The sequence below is a fragment of the Balaenoptera acutorostrata genome, chromosome 10 (assembly GCF_949987535.1).
Source record: "Balaenoptera acutorostrata chromosome 10, mBalAcu1.1, whole genome shotgun sequence".
Lineage (NCBI taxonomy): Eukaryota > Metazoa > Chordata > Mammalia > Artiodactyla > Balaenopteridae > Balaenoptera > Balaenoptera acutorostrata.
The window spans coordinates 43,604,443-43,626,622 of NC_080073.1; the positions used below are offsets into that span (position 1 = coordinate 43,604,443).

At 52.1% G+C, this 22,180-nt stretch overlaps 1 protein-coding gene across 2 annotated transcripts in view; it reads right to left on the minus strand.

The window, feature by feature from the left end:
* Positions 1-1,500: 1,500 nt before the first annotated feature.
* Positions 1,501-22,180, minus strand: part of SCN5A (sodium voltage-gated channel alpha subunit 5) — a 105,086-nt gene continuing 84,406 nt past the window's right edge. For both annotated transcript variants that reach the window (XM_057555289.1, XM_057555290.1), the window contains 8 exons: positions 19,083-19,256; positions 15,238-15,360; positions 13,119-13,400; positions 10,935-10,988; positions 10,208-10,345; positions 9,438-9,542; positions 7,982-8,252; positions 1,501-4,961 (listed from right to left, as the gene is read on the minus strand). In XM_057555289.1, coding sequence (XP_057411272.1) covers positions 3,721-4,961; positions 7,982-8,252; positions 9,438-9,542; positions 10,208-10,345; positions 10,935-10,988; positions 13,119-13,400; positions 15,238-15,360; positions 19,083-19,256 — 2,388 coding nt within the window. In that variant the 3' untranslated portion in view covers positions 1,501-3,720. The remainder of the gene's footprint in view (positions 4,962-7,981; positions 8,253-9,437; positions 9,543-10,207; positions 10,346-10,934; positions 10,989-13,118; positions 13,401-15,237; positions 15,361-19,082; positions 19,257-22,180) is intronic.

A 22,180-nucleotide genomic window follows, 5' to 3' on the forward strand; every position in this document is an offset into this window, starting at 1 on the left:
TGTGATTTTGGTGCTTTCGTGCGAGGTGGTGAGCTGAAGTCCCTCTACTCCATTGTCTTGTCTCACATACCTCTCCTCATGTTGTTTTCACTCTTTTTGCTGGAATTTCTAATACAAAATATTTTTTCTTTCACCTCCCAGTGTACATACAGGCACTCACCCAAGTTTTCTATGTATATCTGAAACAATAGCTTCACAAAACAACACTTATCCTAAGCACATAGCATCCACTGCCATTTTAAATTCTGATATCATTTTTAAAAAAGTTGGTCGTGGCCCACTACACTGGGACACGGTCTGCCCTTTGAAATGCCCTGGTCTGGTTGGGGAGACAATTAAACAAGTGTCACAGGAGGTTAAAGTGGACTGTCTCTGCCCCTGTTTTGACCAAGGGACCAATACCAAGGGTTTCAGGATGCCAAACCATGTGTCTTTTGTATGCAGATGGCTTACAAGGGAAATGGAGCCAGACATGGGGACCCCATAGTCACATCAAGGATAGGAAAAGGGGTCCAAGGGAACCTGTTGTGAGTGGGTTTCTTGCAGAGAACTGTCATGAGTTGTTTCCAGGACCCTGTGGCTTTCTTCTGGGGGATGGCCTGTGTGTGGAGGATGCCACCTTCTAACCCAGGCCTGCCGAGGGGGGCTTCCTGGGCCTTCTTGGAGAGCTTTGACACGGAGGACTGGGCCTCACTGGGCCTGAGAAAGCTCAAGTGGATCAGCCCTGGGACCTGGAGGGAGGGTTGTGGGCCAGCTGCTCTGGTGGTGGCCTTGGAGCACACTGCTGCCGGGGCCTGGCCGCAGGCCAGTGTGGGTGGGGCAAGTGTGCTTAGTGCTTCCCGAGGACCAGAGGCAGCAGGCAGAGAGGGCCTGTGTGAGCCTCCACAGCAGGGCTACCGGGAGGGCCCAGGGGCTTGGCAAGAAGAGGCTGGGAGTAGACCCACAGGTGCCCACAGGCAAAGGAGGGGTCACGGGACACCCAGAAGGGTGCATTCCTAGGGCTGAGGAGACTACAAGGAGAGGCCCAATAGGGAGTCTCCAGAAAGCCAGAAGATGCCCATATGAGAGTCCCCTCTAGCCGTCCAGCCACCCCATCTCCGACTGTCATAGGACTGGACACTCTCAGGATGAGGCTAAGATGGTATTTACAACAGAGTGGCTGAAGGCTGCTGTTTCACCCAAGACTGAGTGGAAAAGCCCCAGCATTGGCCTGGTTTTTGCCCGGGGCCAGGGAAGATCATCTCCACTGAATAAAGCTGAAAGGGACAGGAAGAGGCAAAAATAAAGGCTGGATTTGATGACGCTGGGGGTCACCTTTGTTTACATACCGGCTTTGCGGGTATCTGCAAAAAAAAAAAAAAAAAGTATGTGTATATATATATATAAAACTGAATCACTTTGCTGTATACCAGAAACTAACACAATATTGTAAATTTGTAAATCAACTATGCTTCAATTAAAAAAAAAAAGAACAGAGTCCAGGCCAGGTCATGTAAGCCATTTATTGGTTTGTTTTAAAAATATGTATCTTATTTATGCACGAAGTTTGGTGAGAAGTGCTTGGGTAGTTCAGACAACGGCTGGCACTTGGTGCAGCCGGCGTCGTCTGTCAGCGGCCGGCCCCAGGCACCTGCCTCAGGCTCCCGGGCTGTCCCCACACACAAAACCCCAGTTGCCTTCGGGTCAGCTGGGCCTGCAGGCCGGCCGGCCTCCCAGCCTCATCCCCGTCCATGCAGCAGGCTCTGGATGTCAGGTGCCAGGGAGGGCACACACCTCTCCAAGCCTTAAGAGCACAGCACAGAGAGCTACAAAAATAAGATTTCCACTCAGAGAAGTGTCGCTGGGACAGTTAAAAACCACATCCCACACTGAACTCAAAGGGAACATGGGAGAAGAGAAATCACTGGGGTGGAAGGGGGTGGAGGCTGAGGCTGCCACCAAGGGAACTCAGGTGACAAGAAGAAACATAATACCTGTCTCGCCGGCAGTGTCCCCTTAGCTCCCCACGGCCAGCTCCCTGACGGCTCGGCGAGGTAGGTTAGGACAGCCAGCTTCTGGCTTCCCGGGCTGCCCTGAGAGGCGGCCTGAGAGGTGGCCACCGGGTGGAGGGCGGCTTTGCTGGAGAGCGGATTTGGGCAGCCGAGCCCCTGCCTGCACAGGCTCCACCAGCCACCACTGTCACTCTCAGGGTGACAGTTCTCTACATTAAAAGATTTGCATATGCTAAGTAGGATTGTCAGCAGCTGAAGAGGCCCTAGTGGGGGTGGTTAATTGGACTAGAAAAAGTATTTTTCCCTGAAAAGGCCTGCTCACAAGACCTATGGGCAGCCTGGACGCTGCCCCAGGAGGTCCTGCATGTGGGTGCCACCAGGACCCTGGGCTGAGCGGGAGGGGCTGGTCCAGGGTCACACTACTCCCTTTCCCAGGGGGCCTGGGGTCCATTCCCCTCCCAGGGCACAGGGACTGGGCCTGAGCCTCCTAAGGCCCCTTCTCTGCACAGGGCCCAAACGGCCCTCCCCACTCCCCTGCCACTGCACCTGGAGAGGAGCTGGAGGCCACACGGGCATCCCCTCACCCCTGGGCGGAGGCAGAAAGGTCCGGAGAGGGAGCCTGGGCGATGACAACAGACTCCCTTCTCCACGTGGGCCGGGGGCCCCCGCTCTGAGGGCTGTTGAGCTTCTCAGCCCTAACCCCACGGGCTCAGCCTTCTCTTCCTCGCCTGTGGGGCAGGGCCGGCCAGGCTGGGCAGCAAGGACAAGCTGGGTGGCAGGAAGTGAGTGGGGCTCCTCCCTCAGGCCCTTCGTTTAACGTTAATATTCTATCAGAGGCCACGCTCTCCAGGGAAGAAAGGCAACGTCAGTGCCGAGGACCAGCCCTGGGACCCGGGTCACTCTCTTCTGGAAGCTTGTTGTATTTGTAGAACTGACCCCAGGGTGGCCTGCATAAAAATACACGGGGAAAATGGAACCTTGGGGACAATGGAAGGCCAGGATGAACCCCGGCTGACAAGAATCCCACCCATGGGGGCCGGGAGGAAAGGCCTGTCTCCCTTAGGCTAGGGCAGAAGAGGCTGCCTGGTGCTCACCTCGGGGAGCCCGGGCCACACGTGGCCTGTGTCTGGCCTCTGTGTGTATGAGAGTGTGCACACGCATGAAGGGGAAGGGGTTCAGCCCTCTTGGCACCTTAGCCCAACCCCTGGGCAGTGAAGGCCTGTGGGACCCACACTGGAATTCACTTTTGCTTTAACAACAGAGTCCCAGCAGCTCCATAGACACTCCTGTTCAGAGTTAAGAAGAGGCGGCGGGAATTGCTGCCGATCCGTCCATGAAAAAAAGTTAGTTCTTTGTTCAAGTAAAAAAATATCAAATATAATAAATTTATGAAAGCCCGTTCACAATACATACAGTCTCAGTTTTGTATTTTGTCTCAGCAGCTGGGATGGAGTTGCTTGTCAGAGCCCCGGGGTGTTGCCTGACCAGACCCTTCCGCCAGGACTGGTACACTTGGGGCCTCTAGGGACAGGCCACCCCGAACGGCTGGCTTAGCCAAATGCTTCCAGCCGTCAGCATGGTGCACAGGACTCTGCCTTGTCAGTCCATTGGGACGAGGCTCATCTCTCACTCCTGAAGCCCAAAGCAAGGACAGATGGCCCACCGGCTGCTGGTCTGGGGCTGCATTCGGCTTTGCCATGATGCTGTGCACTGGCCCACTGGGACCCGCTCACACGACAGATTCACGGTCCCTGTCTGGGGACGGAGGGATGTCCGCGAGATCCTCGCTGGGGCTGTAGTCAGATGCCCGCGCCTGGGGGTTATCACTGGTGGCCCTGGTGACGCTGTCGTAGGAGGGTGGGAAGGACGTGGAGGAGATGGAGGAGCTGGAGGGCGGGACAAGGCGCTGGGAGAAGTTCTCGTTCATCATGTAGGCGATGAGGCCCTCCTGCTCGGGGGCATCCTCTTCGGAGAGGCCGCTGCCGCCCGCCTGCTGGCGGAAGAGGAAGGAGGCGTGCTTCATGGAGCGCTGCAGCAGGTGCCTGCGGAAGGCCCGCTGGATGATCGAAGCCGACACCTCCTCGTGCTTGCGCCGGAGTGTGGTGGTGATGGGCTCGTATGAGATCTTGGACGGGTTGGCCGCCATGAACTTCTCCTCCATTTGGATCTTCAGCGCGTCCATCTCCCCAGACTCGCCCAGGACCCTCTTGGTGAAGGCAAAGAGGATGTCCATGCAGTGGATACGGTCCCCGCTCACCATGGGCAGGTCCATATTGATGAGGCTTATCTGGTTGGGCTTGGCGATTCGGAGCGGCTCAGACAGTGCGTCAGCAAAGTCGGACAGGGCCGAATACTCAATGAACTGGGTGGCCTCCGGGTCAAACTTCTCCCAGATCTCATAGAACATGTCGAAGTCGTCCTCGCTCAGGGGCTCCGTGCTCTCCTCCGTGGCCACACTGAAGTTCTCCAGGATGATGGCGATGTACATGTTAACCACGATGAGGAAGGAGATGATGATGTAGGTGGTGAAGAAGAGGATGCCCACGGCGGGGCTCCCGCAGTTCCCCCGGGAGCCGTTGCTATTGGGCAGGTTGGGGTCACAGTAGGGAGGCCCCGTGTTGAGGATGGGGCTGAGGAGCCCGTCCCAGCCTGCCGACGTGGTGATCTGGAAGAGGCACAGCATGCTGTTGGCGAAGGTCTGGAAGTTGAACATGTCATCAATGCCAGCCTCCCACTTGACGTAGGCGAAGTTGGCCATGCCGAAGATGGAGTAGATAAACATGACCAGGAAGAGCAGCAGCCCAATGTTGAAGAGGGCGGGCAGGGACATCATGAGAGCGAAGAGCAGTGTGCGGATGCCCTTTGCCCCGCGGATCAGCCTGAGGATGCGGCCGATCCGGGCCAGGCGGATTACTCGGAAGAGCGTTGGGGAGAAGAAGTACTTCTGGATGATGTCTGAGAGCACGGTGCCTGTGGGAAACAATGCAGACTGTGGCCACCGGTGGCATTGCTGTCCTCCCTCCAGCCCAGCATCGCTGGGAGGGGTCTCTGTACAGCGAGGAGCCAGGGAGCAGAGGCCTGGGTCACCTGGGGCCTGCAAGGACCCTGCCTCCACCCACCTCTTTGAGTCTCCATTGCTGCATCTATGGTCCAGAAAAGGAGGACCCACAGTACCTGCATCTTTTGCAAAGTGCCTTCTTAGCCCTCCATTCCTTAGTCTCCTGAGAATACCTGCAGAGCCGCACCAGGCCCATCTTCCAGATCTTGGCTTCTGAGGCCTCAGGGGACTTTGTCAGCATCTTGGTGGCCCACCTTTGACCAGAACTCGGGAACTTTTAGCTCCTTGCTACTCAAAGTGTGGTCCAAGGACCAGAAGCCTGATCTCCTGGGCACTTATCAGAAATGCAGAATCTCAGCTCTGCCCCAGACCCACTGCGTTTTAGCAAGCCCAGGTGGTTTGTGTGCACACTGAAATACAAGAGGCACTGGCCAGGCAGTCGGCCCACTCCCCGCGCCTTGCCTGTCGCATCTCAGCCTCTCTGAGGTGCTTCCTATGACCCTCCCAACTCTGCTAGCTGCCAGGCCTGCCCACCCATCTCTACTGACTACTCTGGATTTGGAGTTTCAAGAAGCAGGGATGTAAGTTATAGGAGAAAGAGTGGAATACACTTGCCTCGTATTGGCCCAAGTGACCTTTCCAGACTCCTCATATGATAATAATGTCACCAGCTGACATGTGTCCAGTGTTCACTGTCAATAGGGCACTGGGCTGAGCAATTCATACCCATCCATTTAGCCCTTCCAACAGAAGAAAGGGCTTGCCCTAGGAGGTAAGCTGATACCATCATCCTCATTTTCCGGAAGAGGAAACTTATCCAAGTTACCACCTAGTCGTGAGAAGCTGCGATTTGACTCAGACACTCTGGCTCCACGTCGACCTGTTAACTGTGCCTCTCTGGTACATAAGCTCTGGGATCAGTAGGTGTTCCTGAGTACAGACTGCACCTCCTGGAATCTCTGAGACTGTGCCTCAAGGGCTCTGTTCCTGCTCCTGACACCCGTATTCTCTAAAGCTTCTCTCCAGTCCCACCAGGCACAATCTCGCCCTCACCCCTGCCTGGGACCTCTCGGAGCATTTCCTGACCTAACTTCCAGCTTCTAACCATCTGCCCATGACTGCAGCCATAGAAGCCCCTGCTTTTGCCTCTGAGTCACTGAAGGCAGGGTCTGAACATGGCAGAAAGATGAAAGCCAGTCACCCCAAGGCAGAGGTCTGTGGAGGCAGGGTCAAGACTGGGCCCTGAACACAAGTGACAAAAGAAAAAAAATATTGATAAATTGGACTTAAAAATAAAAGCTTTGTGCTTCAAGAGACAACAACCAAGAAAGTGAAAAGACAACCTACAGAATGGGAGAAAATATTTGCAAATCATATATCTGATAAGGGACTGGCCTCCAGAATATATAAAGAATTCTTACAACTCAATAAAAACATGTCAATTAAAAAATTAAGCAAAGGATTTGAAGACATTCCTCCAAGACATTTCTCTTATTATATACCAAGATATACCAAGGAAAATGACCAATAAACACATAAAAAGATGTTCATCATCATTAGTCATCAGGGAAATGCAAACCAAAACCTCAATAAGATATCACTTCATACCCACTAGCGTTGCTATAATTAAAAAATAAAGGAAATAAGTGTTGGTAAGGATGTGGAGTAATTGGAACCCTCATACATTAGGATGGGAATGTAAAATGGCGCAGCCACTTTGGAAAACAGTTTGGCAGTCCCTCAAAATTTTAGATTAGTGGTTGCCAAGGGGCTGGGGAGAGGGAAAATGGGGACTGATCGCTAAATGGGTACAGAGTCTCTTTTGGGGATGAGGAAAATATTCTAAAATTAGAGTGTGATGATGGTTGCACAGCTATGTGAATATACTAAAAAGTGCTGAAGTGTACATTTGAAAGGGTGGATTTTATGTTATGTAAATTATATCTCAATAAAACTGTTATTAAAAAAAGAACTTGGGCTCTGAGGTTAAACAGATATGGGCATGTGCTATGGTCTGAATGTTTCTGTCTCCCCCTAAATTCATATGTTGAAATCCCAACTCTCAAAGATGATTGTATTAGAAGGTGAGACCTTGGGAGGTGCTTCAGTCATGAGGGTGGAGCCCACATAAATGGGATTAGTGCCCTTATAAAAGAGACTCATGGAGCTCCTTAGCCCCTTCCACTTTGTAAGGACATGACAAGAAGGTGCAGGTTATGAACTAGGAAAAGGACTCTCACCAGAAAACATGATTATGCTGGTGCCTTAATCTTGGACTTCCAGCATCCAGAACTGTGAGAAGTAAATTTCTGTTGTTTATAAGTTACCCAGTCTGGTATTTTGTTATAGCAGACTGAGTAGACTGTGTATGAATCCTGTCTCTGCTTCTCCCTAGTTGTATGATTTCCCTGCCTCAGTGCTGACTTTATAAGGTAAACTACATGAGGCAGGTGATGTCTGAAGGAGCCTGGCACACACCTGGGTGGCTAGATTCCAGAATTTTCCATCTCCAGGGATAACTTCTACTTTAGAGGGCCACCTGCCTCCCGACTCTGGAACCTCTTCCTCCTTCAGCCTAAGAGGCAGGCTTCCCTTGGGAAGGCAGGAAAGCCCCCACAGGTCCCATTCCCTTTCCCAGACTCATCCTTGAAGCTCTCCAAACAGAGAGGTGTGTTCCAGGGTTCCAGGGAGGGTGGGGCCAGGAGGGGGTGCTGAGTCCTCTACCAGGTTGGCCCCTTGGCCTGATTGGGCCCTCCCAGATGTGTGTGTGAGTGTGTGTGTGCGTATGAGATGGGGGGAGAAGCAAGGAATGTAGAGAGAAAAGAATGCAGGAGCCTGGTGTACTTGTTATTAAGTACAGATCCAGGGCTGGAGGAGAGGGAAAGGCCTGGCCTGGGGAGGGCTTTTCTGCCCAGCCGACCTGCATACCCACCCACGATGGAGAGGATGACAACCACGAAGTCAAAGATGTTCCAGCTGTTGGTGAAGTAATAGTGGCGCAGGGCAGCCATCTTGATGATACATTCGCCTGTGAAGATGGCTACGAAGAGCAGGTTGATCTTGGTCAAGATGTTGACCTTCTCAGGGCTCTGGTCATCTGTCTCCACCATCATGGTCACCATGTTCAAGCAGATGAGAAACATGATGCTGACATCGAAGGCCTGCTTGGTCACAATGTCGAATATGAAGCCTTGGTACTTGTTCTGAAAGGAGGGGCAAAGGACGGGCTCAGCAGGGGCCTCAGACAGGCTAGCACGCCCCCATTGCTGTCTCTCAGCCCAAGCCACCTACCCTCCTACTTCACCCTCTGGGGGGAGGCCAATGCCCCCAGACAGTCATGGGAAGAGGAAGAAGTCAGGATGCTGGCCAGCCTGGCTCTCCTGCTGAAAGCTCCCTGGACTTCCAGGCCCAGCCCTAGGCTCTCTCTTCCCTGAGACCATCTCTGATGGCTCTTCAGAAAGGGACCTCTCTTACCCCGAGTTTCCTCAGCACATCATTCATCATGCTTCCCTTTTTGTTCCCACTGTCTGAAGGCTCAAGGTCAGATTTAAAGTTCAGTCCTAGTAAATGTCTCAGCCCTCAGGTTAACAAATTTTCTCCACTCTTTTTATGGAATTTATTTTATTTATTCTACTTGGGACTTCCCTGGCGGTCCAGTGGATTCTACTGACTGTATTTATATGTGTCTTTAATTGTAAGATTATTTTGGGGAAGAGAGACGATTATAAATAAGTGAAAACACATGCGCGTGCACACACACACACACACACACACACCCCTAACCTAGAACCGAGCATGGAGAACAGGAAAGTATCAGATGAAATGGATGAATTAGATGCAAAAACTGGGGCTGCCACTTACAAGCTAGTGATTTAGGTACCATTCACCTAACTAACCTCAGTACTGCCCCCATCCTGCTCCAATACACACACACACACACACACACACACACACACACACTTTTTTGGCCCAAGGGAGTCAGCCTATCAGAGAACCCATCACCCCTCTGGGCCCCACCTACCAGGGAACTCTACTGCTCAGGGAGTTGCAAGGATGAGGTTATGCACGGGGGTGGGGGCAGGCTGCCCTGTGCTCCCTGGGGAAAGCCTGCAGCCCTACAGGGGAGAAGGGGGCTCACTGAGATGTTCCTGTGGGAGGGGAGTGTCCCCTGGGCTGCCATAGCTGTCTCATGCCTTCCCCTCTATCTCCATGAGACTGAGGGCCCTGTGTGTGGTTATAGGTCCCTCCTTTCCTGGACAGGCTGAGGGCCCCGGGCTGGGCCAAAAGACTGTGAAGAGGCCCTGATTGCTGGTCTTGTGGCGTGGGGCCTTCCCAGAGTCCCCTCGGCTGATCCTCCCCACTCCCACCAAATCGACAGCCTGACTCACCAGGGGCCGTGGGATGGGCTTCTGGGGCTTCTTGGAGCCCAGCTTTTTCATGGCGTTGTAGTACTTCTTCTGCTCCTCTGTCATGAAGATGTCCTGGCCCCCTAAGTGCGGAGAGACAGGCACCAGCTTCATTTTGAGGTTCTCAGAGCCCCAGCATGGAGGGCACAGGGATCTTGCCTCCTTGATGAGCGTGCCAGGGTTGCGCTCCTCCGCACTTCCTCTCCCGGGGGAGAAAAGTGTGCCTCTATCCTGCACCAGAGATTCCCCCAATCCCCGGACCTGCTTCTCCTGAGTCCCCGTCCCCATTCTCCTTGAGCTCTCTCTGACTTTGTGACTTGCAAATCCAGTCCCTACTCCCATCCTCTCCCCTGCCCAGCTCAGCCACCTTGGAAGTTCTCTCTGCCCACTTGGTTTGCCTGCCACCCAATCATGGCCCCTCTGATGGAGCTCCCGGAAGACCCTGGCCTCTGTGCAGCCCCGCCCCCGCCATTGTCCCTGATCACGGACCAGGTAAATAGACACAACCCTCACCCCAGGTTCTCTTAGGAGCCTCATCTCTCAGACTACGGCAGGCGTGGGGCCCCTTGTTACAGGCTTACAGCCCTAAGCAGGTCAATCATGGACACACCCCTCTCCCACCCTATCCCGACAGGAGCAAGAAGAGGACCATCCCCAACAGGAAGGAAAAATGGGGCCAGGAGCCAGAAAGGCTCCCAAGTCCCTGGCATCCAGCCTTGCCCTGCAGCCTGGGGAACCTGCACTCTACATATCTTTTTCTTCTGTTGGTTGAAGTTGTCAATGATGACACCGATGAAAAGGTTCAGGGTGAAGAAAGACCCGAAGATGATGAAAATAACGAAGTAGATGTACATGTAGAGGTTGTATTCCCACTGGGGCTGCTCTTCATACTAGAGGGGAGAAACCAGACGGGAGGTCAGACAGGCGGGAATGAGGGTGGGCTGGCTGGGTGTGTCAGAGGAAGGTCACCACACAGGGTGTATGTCTGAGTGTGTGTGATGGGTGGGTGGGGATGGAGTTGAGGAGAGTGGGTGGTGGCAGGTGAGGAGGGCAGGCATGCTGGGCTCAGGGCTGGCACAGTGTCCCTGCGTGGCTCCTTCCCCCGGGCCACTGGGAGGTTTGAGTATATGGGGGCATCTCTCAGCCTGCAACTGTCAGTGTGATGGGGGTGGAGCACAAGGACAAAGGAGAAACTTGATTTATGTCTCTGTTGGTTCCACCCCATCCTCCTGGGGTAAGACTTTGATTCAACTAAATTACAGTGAATTTAATTTGAAAGATATTTGTAAATTTGGGGACTCCTTGGGAGATCACACAACCTTGCCCCAGGGCCAGGCCTGGGCATTCCAGAGAGGCTCAACTCTGGGTTGACACAAGACACCTGGCCCTTATGGGATGTAGACCCTGATTCCCTGGTGGCCAAGCAGCTGGGAACCTCGGATGCCTGACTCAGGCAGAGAGGCCAGTGTGACAACCTACCCCCCTGGAGTCCACAGCTGCATACATGATGTCCATCCAGCCTTTAAATGTTGCCTGGAAGGAAGAAACAAGAGTGAGGAAATCATTTAATTCTGCATCTATGGAGCTACTTAGGGCTCCTGTCTGGACAGATGAGGCCAGGAAAAACCTCCTACAAGAAGCAAGCAGTCCATCCCACCCTTTCAGCAGTATCCAAATGGCTGGGTGGTCAGGGAAAGGCCTTCTTGTTCAGGGCTGAGGAGGAGGGGAAGCCAGCCAAGCAGACACCCCAAGAAGGTCATACAGTGGGGGAATAAACTTCTTGATGTTGGCCAAGACACTGCCCTTCAGATCCACATCCATTTCAGATTCTAAAATGACACAGAAGTGCACAGCAGGTATCAGGGAGAGAGAGGTGGCTCTTGGGCTCTCAGTTCTTACTTAAGGTGGACTCCAGTGCTGACCTGGTCCCCTTTGTCATGAGCCTTATGGCTTCTGCTTCATAGCTTTTCAAAGGAAGTCCCTGAAGTATCCCAACCTTCCCTCATACTTAAGGGGGTCCTTTTGCTAGTGGTGTGTTGGCAAATGGCTAACGAATGGCTTTCCAGAAGAAAAAGAAAAGCCCTGATTGTTGTGTTTGCCAACTTCTTTGTGTAAATACTCCCATCATTGCCATCCTTAAGTTGCCAACATGTCATTACTGACCACAGAGTCGGGAAGAGATGCACAGGAGCACAGCGTTGTAATATTTCCACTGTATGGATATAATAGGTGTGAATAACCTCAAGAGCATAGATGATAATAAGTGGTAATGGTGAGTTCTGATTTCGTTTCAATACCATTGAGTTAATTACAAGTTTATAAAATCTAATTTTTAATAATGGCTTGCAAAATATTGGAAAATGTAGCAATTGGCTCTGGTGAGTCCATACATGCCGGCGCTGGCGTGGCACACAAGGCAGGAAAGAGGAGGCCGAATAGGACAAGGTCCTGGCACTGGCTGCACGGACTGCCCAAGTCTGGGATGCTATGATGATTCAGAAAGAGCCTGAGGGAGCTGCTTGGTGGTGAGACCAATTGCCTAGCGGATCTCACTTGTGTCCTTGGCAAAATCTGATCGTGTCCTGAGCCTACTTTCAGGGTATAAGCTGATCTGCACAGACTTTCCATGTCTGAGAGTTTTTATGAGTCAGGCAGGGCAGAGGGAAACCAAGGCGGCCGCAGAGAAGGCAACTGCTTCAGCTCCCTGTGCCACGGGGCCCTCACCTGTACAGAGAGGCCTGGAGATGCTGTGGGACCTGCTGGGGACCACCCAAGGTTACGAGATGCCCGTGACCGAATTCTTCCCAGCCACTGTGCGGTTCTGTCTGCAACAGAAAGGGGCCTTTCCTTCCAAGTTCTGACATTCAGAAGGGACAGTCACAGGGATGGAAGGCGCTCTGGGTTTGGCTCTAATCCTGTTCCCCACGGTGTATTTCAGGGGAGTCGTTGGAGAAAGCTATCCCTGTGATTTAAGAGGTGGGTGGAGGTGTGAGGGGATGCACCAAGCTTCCCTCTGTTCTGGGGACTAGAGACAGGTGTCTGGGCTTTTGGTTGGGACAGCAAGAAGAACAAGCTGCAGCTTTACAGGTTATGGTTCAGATTGATTTCTGTTGTCAAGGTTATTTGTATGCTGTGCATTATAATCACTGAAGCCACTGTCCTCACAAATCAATGGAAACTTTGGAAAGACTGGGGAAGGCCATGCGTGTTTACACACCACACATCTTGCACATTAGAGATGAAAGGAAATATATTCTTTTAACAACGCAGGAGGTGTCACTACCTTTTATAACAGAGGGGTGGCCAGAGTCACAATTTTGCTAATAGTTCAGTCCCTGAGTATCTATGGTCGTTCACTTGCAATCTGTGCCATCGTACTGCCAAACTGACTGCTGTCTGGGGAGCTGCTTCTGCCGTAGTGCTGAAGCCCCATGCCATACTTGGAGAATGTAGCATCTTCCTTAGAATGGAAAATCTGGGGCCTTCCCAAGCAGCCAAGAATTCCCTGGAGAATCCTAAGCCTCCTTTGGGCAACATGATCCTATCGTGAGGATCCAGAGTGGCCCCGCTGTCCCTCTCCTGCCCACAGCACGGGGGAAGGTGCCTGTTGCTGGACAGCCAGTGGGAGGAAGGAAGGCCCTCCCCCCCACCCACAGGACTTACCACCTGCAGAAGGGCCAGGTACCCGGCCCCCACGTTGTCAAAGTTGACTTTCACCTTGGTCCAGTACAATTCGCCAGTCACGTTGAAAGACACACAGTCGCTCTTGTTGTTCACGATGGTGTAGTTCAAGGGCAGGTCTCCCTCAGTCTGGTTGATGCATCTCCCAAACTTTCCCGCGAAGAGGTTCACGCCCATGATGCTGAAGATGAGCCAGAAGATGAGGCAGACGAGGAGGACATTCATGATGGAGGGGATGGCACCCACCAGGGCATTGACCACAACCTCAAGTGGGCAGAGAAGAGGCTCAGTTCCTGGGGGTGCCCAGAACACACACCCTTTTCAAGACCCCCAACCTACTGAACCTCCTGGGTATAGGTCCCTACGGGGGTGGGGAACAGTTCCTGTCCCCAGTGAAGGGGAACCATGGCTGGACGCTCTGGCAGGCAGTGAGGGGAGTGAGAGAGAACACACACGCCTTTTGCTTCGCACCCTAAAGTCTGACACAGCTCAGAACATCTGCCTTTCCCTTCTTGGCTCTGCCCGGAATCCATGACCTTCAAACTTAATTTTCAGCAGGGTCTCTGCTGGATGAGTATGCCACAAGTCTGAAGAGAAAGGGCCTCTGAAGATACACTCTCTGAGCTAAGCTTCTGGTTTCCTTTGGGGTTGCTGCTACCAGGATGGATGGGTGTTCTCCTGTAAAGTGTGCCCAGGGGACCTCCGGGTGGCACGTCTGGAGGGTGCTCTGACAGCCCTCTCATGCTGCGGCGGGAGCAGGGCTGTCAGGGCGGGTGGTGTGCGCGCTCCCTGTGCCTCTGCCCTCCCCAGGGAGGGGCTCTCTGACCCCATGGGGCCATGGCCCCATGCTCTTCATTTAAACTCACAGCACCCAGGAGAAGTATCCTTGGCAAAAATAACTGGGGACTCCACTCCAGGGAGGGACCTAGTTCTCAGCTGTCTGTGAGCCAGGAACGTGTTTGCCACACAGACTAGGAGCGGAGCTGGTGTGGGGCTGGGCGGTGGATATGGTAATGCTGACACACACAAAGGAGGGGGTCGGTCCGTGGCCCCCCAGCAGGCATGATGAACCTGGGAACAGGGTGGGAAACCAACTCTCCCGTTTGCCCTTCTCTGGCTCTGTGGCCAGCAGCCACGGCAGAGGCATTCCTGGCAACTAGTGTCTCCCCCACGTCCCCTTGTCCCAGAACAAAATGTCCTTGCTCCCAAAGGGACATTTAACTTAGGTCGGATTATTCCCTTGTGAATGGCTTCCCACCAGAAATAAGCAGTTTGTTTCTCCATGGATTGGGGGTGTGAGCAAAGTTCAAAACCATCAACCAAATTGGGGCTGTGTAATGGTGCCTGCTGGGTCAGTGAGAGACACACAGACGTGTCTGCTAAAGTCACAGTAGAACTGTGCACATTTTGTAAAAACAAGAAACAAAAAAAAACCCCACACACAAACACATGGGTTTGTCTTCTTGCTATATAAAATTGATAATGTTTTTTCTTGGTGGGCTTTTCAATATGCCTTATATGTGCGCATTCTTTGGTAAAATTTGGTGACTTGAAAAAAATGCAGAGGGCTCTGCACTTAGAAAGTAGTGCCAAAGAGTTTACTAAGCAAATACAAACTGCTCTCTGATGGTGAGAATACAGCTGGCTCCTCCCTTGCTTCCTTCATCCTCCCTAGCACTGTCCTACTGCCTATCACAGACAGAGGGAAGGCAGCCTGTGATGGCCACGAGGCAGGGGACAGGGACGGACGCATGGAGCCGGGGCACACCCAGACACGAGGCCCCGCTGGAGAGCAGAAGCCGAAGGGGCCCTGGGCCGGTGGGGCTGGCTGCAGCTGAGACACCTGTGCCCCAGGCCTCACTTCCTCTCCATTATCCAGGGCTCTCTGGCCCTCGTGGAGCCCACAGGGCTGGAGGTGGCAGGCCTGGGGGGAGGTTCTCACAGCTCTCCATCTCCGAGTGCCACCAAGCCCAGCCGTGCTTCCTGGTGATCCTGCACATGCTCCCACCGGGTCAGGGCCGCCTGGACAGCAAGTGGGCCTGCGGGTCCCCTTCATGGAGTCACCTCCCACTGCCTCTGCGGGAAGAGCCACCCCTCTTACCCTCATGCCCTCAAATCGTGACAGGGCTCGCAGGGGTCGGAGCGCACGCAAGGTCCGCAGTGACTTGATGGGGCCCATCTCAGCAAAGCCCAGCGCGTTGGCCACCAGGCTGATCAGCGAGACCTGTGGGAGGCAGGGTGGGAGTGGAGCCACGGGGACAGCTCGAGACAGTGGCAGGGCTCCTGGCCCACCAGAAACAGGCTGGGTGTGAGAGAGCCAGCAGGCCTTCCTGTGTCCAGTCTTTCTGATTGCCGGCTGGATCGTCTTCACAGGCTGTCCTGCGTTGGGCCAGCCTTCCTGCGGCCCAAGAGGCTGGGGGCGAGCCCAAGCATGTCCCAGCTTTCAGACCTTCACTGAGGGCCTGCTGTGTGCACTTCACACACACACACACACACACACACACACACACACACGTCTGTAATAGCCGCACTCACCCCAGGACTTGGAATGCACCTCCCAATGCTACAGATGAGAAAACTGAGTTCCAAAGCCACCCGCTAGTGTGGAGGAGCAGGGCCACAGAGCCTGGGCTTTAGGTCCCATGTGCTTTCCTTCAAGTCAGATTCTTGGGCCTGCCCCCCCAAAGTAGACTCTCTGGGGAAGAAGGACTGTCCTGAGTTGAGTATGAGCAGACAGACAATCCTGGGGCATTTCCCCAAAGCTGGACCTCACAACATTCTGCCGTCTTCAAAGAAGGGAAGCTCAGATGGAGTCCCTGAGGACTGTTCTCTGCTCTCTGCTTTCTCTGCCCCGCCCTCACCAGGGCATTTCCACCCAGCGGATTTTATCCTTCTAAAGTTCCAGGGGCATCCAATCCCTTCTTATGGCACTGCTGGCCGGTGATCACAGGTTAGAAGCGGCCTGCTGCCTGACCTCGCCGGCAATCACCATTACCACCACCCTAGCTCTGAGGGCAGCCTGACGGTGGCGAGGGGCCGCAGGCGGGGCCCTGACTCCCGGACCCTCCTCCCAGGCTTGGAAGCAGCAGGTTGGGAGAAGGCTGGGCAGAGGGGCTTGGAAGAGGAAGACTCCCAGCATGGACTTCTGTGCTGCCCCCACTCGGGAGAGGATGAGGAGCATCTCTCAGGGACTTGCTGCTGAGGGCAGCCAGGTCCGGCCAGTCTCCCCGCCTAGCTCCCAGCAGGCCAGCCTTGCCTGTTGCTTCCAAAGCTCGCCCTGCCTGCTCCACCCAATCTCAGTTGATGGCAACTCCATCCTTCCAGCTGCTCAGGCCACAAGCCTTGGCATCATCCCTGCCTTCTCTCTGTCTCTCACACCCTACATCCAACCCATCAGGATTTCCTGTTGGCTCTGCCTTCAAAATATGTCAGAAGTCCAACTATTTCTCAAGGCTTCCACTGCCACCATCCTGGCCAAGCCGCCATCATCTCTCCCCTGGATCACTTCCACAACCTCCCAACCTTCTCCCTGCCTCCACTCCCCTCCCCCACCACCCTGACAGGGTGATTCTTTCATAACATGAGTCAGATGATGTCGCTCTTCTGTCCAAAGCCCTTCAATGCCTCCCCATTTCATTCTAAATAAAGGCCCATGGTTTTCAAAGGCTGCATCCGTTCTACCCCATGCAGTCTGGCCTCATCTCCTGCACTTCCCTTCCCCATTCCTCTGCTGCAGCCACTCTGGCCTCCCTGCGGTTCCTCAAGTATCCCAGGCACCCTCCTACCATAGGACCTTTGCACTGCTGTTCCAACCTCTGGAATGTTCTGCAGACATCTGCCTGGCTAACCCCAACTTCCTTCAAATGTCACCACAGTGAGCCCACTCTGGCCAGCCTGTTTAACGTTCTAATCTCTATCTTTCTTTCTCCCTGAGTCCTGGCCCTCCTAACCCCCTTCCCTCTCTACTTCCTTTTCTCCATGTGTATACATCACCAGCGTGATATAAAGCTGGCTCAAGTATTATGTTTCTGGTTCACAGTCACCTTCCTGCATGCAGGCAGGGGTTTTGTCTGTTTTGTTCCCCAAGATCCCCAGCATCTACAATAGCACCCACATACAGTAGATGCTCAATAGTATCGAAAAAATGCATGAATTGAACATGGAAACATCCTTTTCCAGACCTTGAGGCCTGAAGTCCACCATTTCCATGAAGTGTGGGGATAGGGGGGCATGGCCAGTGTCTGGAAAGCTGGATTCCAGCACGCACTTCCTTCTCCTTGACCTTGGGCCAGGCCCTTCTCTGCTGTGAGCCTCAGTTTCCTTCTCCACAGGCTAATTCTCCAATCTTGAAAATTCCAGGCCCTTAGGCCTGGCCTCAGCGGAATTCCCCAAGGTGGCAGGTGGTGGGAGGTGGGTGGGCTTCCCCAGAAGTCTTTGCAAACTCTATCTGGCCTGCCCTGGGGGAGTCCCAAAAAGCTGCAAGAACAGCTGGGTGAGGGGGCCTCAGGGCAGAGCTGCCAGGAGCCCAGGCCTTCCCCTGGCCCTTTGGCAAGGAGGCCTCAGGGGTCCTCTCCCTCAACTCAGGGAGGCTCTGAGGCCTCCAGACTAAGCGCATCTTGAGCTCCCCCCGTCTCTGCCACCCCAGCACCTCTCACCCCAGCATTAGCATCAGCCACTTGGGGTGATGACAGAGGCCTGGGCTGGAGGCCCAGCAATGTGGATCTATGTCTCCACACATACTCTAGCCCACGGAGCCATTCAAGTTTGTCCTCCCACCCAGGCCTGGACCCTGGCCAGGCCCACTGGCAGCTGAGCCCCTCCCTTTAGCCTCTGGGCCCGAAGTGGGGACCAAGCACAGGCCTAAACTCTTCTATAACTATAGGAAGGATAGCCCCTGCTGGTGGGCAGAGCTACGAGTGTCTTCTGGAAAGCTCTTCCCAGCCTGCAGATCCTAACCCACATTCTGTTGTGCGAGACCCACCACAACCAGATGATGAGTCCTCGCCTGAGCCCTTCGCCGTGTTCCCTCTGCCCTTAGGGAGCACAGATCCAAGGCTGCCCCGCATCCTGAGTCTCAATTCTCACCCCGCCGTGGCTACTCTCCCACTTGACTGTGCTCAGGAGCCCCACAAGAGCCTGCACTCACCCTGCTTGGTACCCAGCAGTGTCCCGGGGCCTGGGGAACTGTGGGTCAGGGGCCTCCCATTCCATCTGCCAACTGGGTGCTCAGGGGACACGCCAACCTCCTGCCCCAGGCCCCCTGGGCACACCAGAGGTCAGGCAAGCCCTGCCAGCTGCCTGATCACCCAGGGCAGCCACCTGGAACCCCTCAGCCAGCGTTCATGCTTTCCTCCTTCTCACAGGTGACTCCACCCCCTCTCATCCTCCCTAGGTGGTACCTTCTACCTGAGCCAGGAGGATCTCCTGCCTGCCCAGCACCCTTTCCCCAATCCCGTGCCCTCTGGCCTTTGGCTCACTCCATCTCCTATACAACACCTCCTCTGTGTGTGGACATGTAGGCTCTTAACCGGTCATCTGTGTAGTGGGCCTGACAGACACTTCACAAGGTGCCGTGGTGAGGGCTGCAATACGGGCTCATCGCTCCCCCTTCTGGACGTCCTGAGAGGGTGGGACCCCACTCCTGCCCTGGCTCACACCGCTGCCAGAACTGCACTTCACTATCCCCCATGGTGAGTATAGTTTCTCCCAGAAGCCTAGGTTTCCCTGTGTCCCCAGTCGGAGGTTCTGATGGCAGAGCACAGGTCTCCCCTCTGTGACCCCAGACTCAGGCTTCCTGCCCCTTTGCCCACCCCGTGGCACAGCCAAGATGCTCCACTTCGTCCTGCTGACTCCCGCTTCCCTGTCCTTCTGTCCCTCGGCCTCAGCTCCTTCTCACACTGGCAACGGGCGCCCCCCTCCTCTCTTCCCTTCAGGGGCCACACTTACGTCCACAATGAGGAAATCGAGCCAGCACCAGGCATTGGTGAAGTACTTCTTGAAGCCATAGGCCACCCACTTGAGCAGCATCTCCAGCACGAAGATGTAGGTGAACATCTTGTCGGCATACTCCAGCAGGACCTTGATGGTCTTCCGCTCCTCCAGGTAGATGTCCTCGAAGGCCTGCAGACCAGGGTAGACAAGGCAGACATGATATCCTGACCCAGCCAGTCCCACCCCGCACAAGCCTTCATCTCTGACAGTATCTGCTGCCCAGGAGGGCGGGGCAGAGGGGAGCCATGTCGTGGAGGGGATTCCTGAGTGTGTCCTCTGAGCCGCGTGCGCACCATTGCTGGGTTAGGAAATGATGTTATGTGGTGTGTGGACAACAAGGCAGAATGTGTAGTGAGAATGCTTCTTCCTTCACTTTAAAGAGCAAGTCTCAGTTCAGTGCTAGTGCACTGTTAAGACCTCTCTAAAACAGCTCAAGGCCTGCTGCTAGAAACAGCATACACTTTCCCCACCCCCTCTACTCCACTGTGTTTTTACTCAATTTACTTTGGCAATTACCTTTTTCATAGGAAACAATATTGGTTTCCAATGACAACAATCATTCAAAGTTGCCCTTTAAAATAAATTTATTTAAACAAACAAAAAACCAGTGAATATTCATCTAAGGCAAAATTTTAAAGAAATGATAGTAAAGGCAGTTTGTAGATATGAAGATTAGGAAACACAGAACTAGATGAAGTCAAACCTCCTGCAATCCTCAGCATCTGGGAGTCAACGTTCCTAAAATGCTAGAAGTTGTCAGTCTTTCCCCACCTCCTCACTGCTGCCTCAACCCAAATATCCGAGCCAACAGAGAGACTCAGATGGCCCCGGCTGCCCTCTTCTAACTCCAGGCTTCTGATCTGTACCTACCCCTCCTAAGTTACCTTCCCGTATCCAGAATATGCTCTGAGGCTCCCAGTCTAGGCAACTGAATGCGTCACTGAGGGCCCCAGGGAGCTGCCTCCACCTGTCGCTCTGGGCCTCCCTGTCTGACTGCAGGGCATCTGTGAGCTACAGTGATCCAGGGGGCTGGTGCTGTCAGCAGTCAGATTAGCAGACCACATAGCTAATCTGGTCCATGTAGATATGACAACAGGATAATTCAGGCCCCAAAATGGACTTTGGGAGTTGTTCAAGACAGAAAGTAGGCCTGTTTTTTTCTGATTATAAAAATGTATGCCTCCTATAAAAAATGAAATAGTACAGAAATTATAAAAAAGAGAATAAACAACAACAAAAAAAACAAACAACCCAATCAAAAAATGGGCAGAAGACCTAAATAGACATTTCTCTAAAGAAGACATACAGATGACCAATAGGCACATGAAAAGATGCTCAACACTGCTAATTATTAGAGAAATGCAAATCAAAACTACAATGAGGTACCACCTCACACTGGTCAGAATGGCCGTCATTAAAAAGTTCACAAATAACAAATGCTGGACAGAGTGTGGAGAAAAGGGAATGCTCATTCACTGCTGGTGGGAATGTAAGTTGGCGCAGCCACTGCGGAAAATAATACAGAGGTTCCTCAGAAAACTAAAAATAGAATTACCATATGATTCAACAATCCCACTCCTGGGTGTATATCCAGACAAAACTATAATTCAAAAAGACACATGCATCCCCTATGTTCATAGCAGCACTATTCACAATAGCTAAGACATGGAAACAACCTAAATGTCCATCAACAGAGGAATGGATAAAGAAGATGTGGTACATATGTACAATGGAATACTACTCAGCCATAAAAAAGAATGAAATCAGTCCATCTGCAGCAACATAGATGCAACTAGAGACTATCACACCAAGTGAAGTAAGTCAGAAAGAGAAAGACAAATATATGATATCACTTTTATGTGGAAACTGAAATATGACACAAATGAACCTATCTATGAAACAGAAACAGAATCACAGACATAGAGAACAGACTGGTGGTTGCCAAGGTGGGGGGATGGGTTGGGAGAGGGAGGGAGTAGGAGGTTGGGGTTAGCAGATGTGGGCTTTTATATACAGAATGGATAAACAACAAGGTCCTACTGTACAGCATAGAGAACTATATTCAATATCCTATGATAAACCATGATGGAAAAGAATATAAAAAGAAGAATGTATATATATGTATAACTGAATCACTTTGCTGCACAGCAGAAATTAACACAGCATTGTAAATCACTATACTTCAATTAAAAATATTGATTAAAAAAAAGAGAATAAAAGGCATCTCCAATTTTATGACACTAAAGTAACCTCTGCTAACATTTAGGTGAACATTCTTTCAACCCTCACTATTTGTGTGTATATATTTGAGTGCACGATTTTATAAATAGGCTAAAATATTTTGCTTTGAAATTTCTTTTTCCATGAAACAATCTTTTGTGAACATTTACCTACTAAGTAATGTGAATACATACAAGATCTATCATTCTTTTTAAAGGCTGCATAATATTTCATTATTTGCATATACTACTGTTAACTTAGCCATTGTTTCCAATTTATCCCTAGTAGAAACAACATTGCAATGAGCACAGTGTCTGATTATCTTGAGCATAAATTTCTAGAATTGAGGTGCCAGGTCAAAGTTATACTTTTGGTACAGATTAGGAACAGGACCTCCAAAAGGGGACACCAATTTGAGACTTCTTCCACAGTGCATGAAGGTGGCTCTTTCCCCACCACCCACACTGGTGCAGTTTCTCCTTTGTCACATTTCCCAGCCTAATGAATGAAATTTGTATTTGTTACATTTTAATTTATCTTATTACTAGTGATACTGACATCATTTCCTTGGATATTTGCAGTGTTCTCTTTATAAATTGCCTGTTCATGTCCTTTACCTATTTTTTCACTTGATGGTCTGGTTTATTTGGGGACATTAACTCTTTGTTTTATATACTTTATCCTAGTTCTGTGCCTTTAAATCTTGTTTACTTTTGTTTACCGTACTGAAGTTCTATACTTTACTTTCACTTATTATTATATCATTTAATATATTTATATCATTTGTTATGCTTTTCATTTAGTAAAACCTTTGGCATCATGTTAAGAAAGTC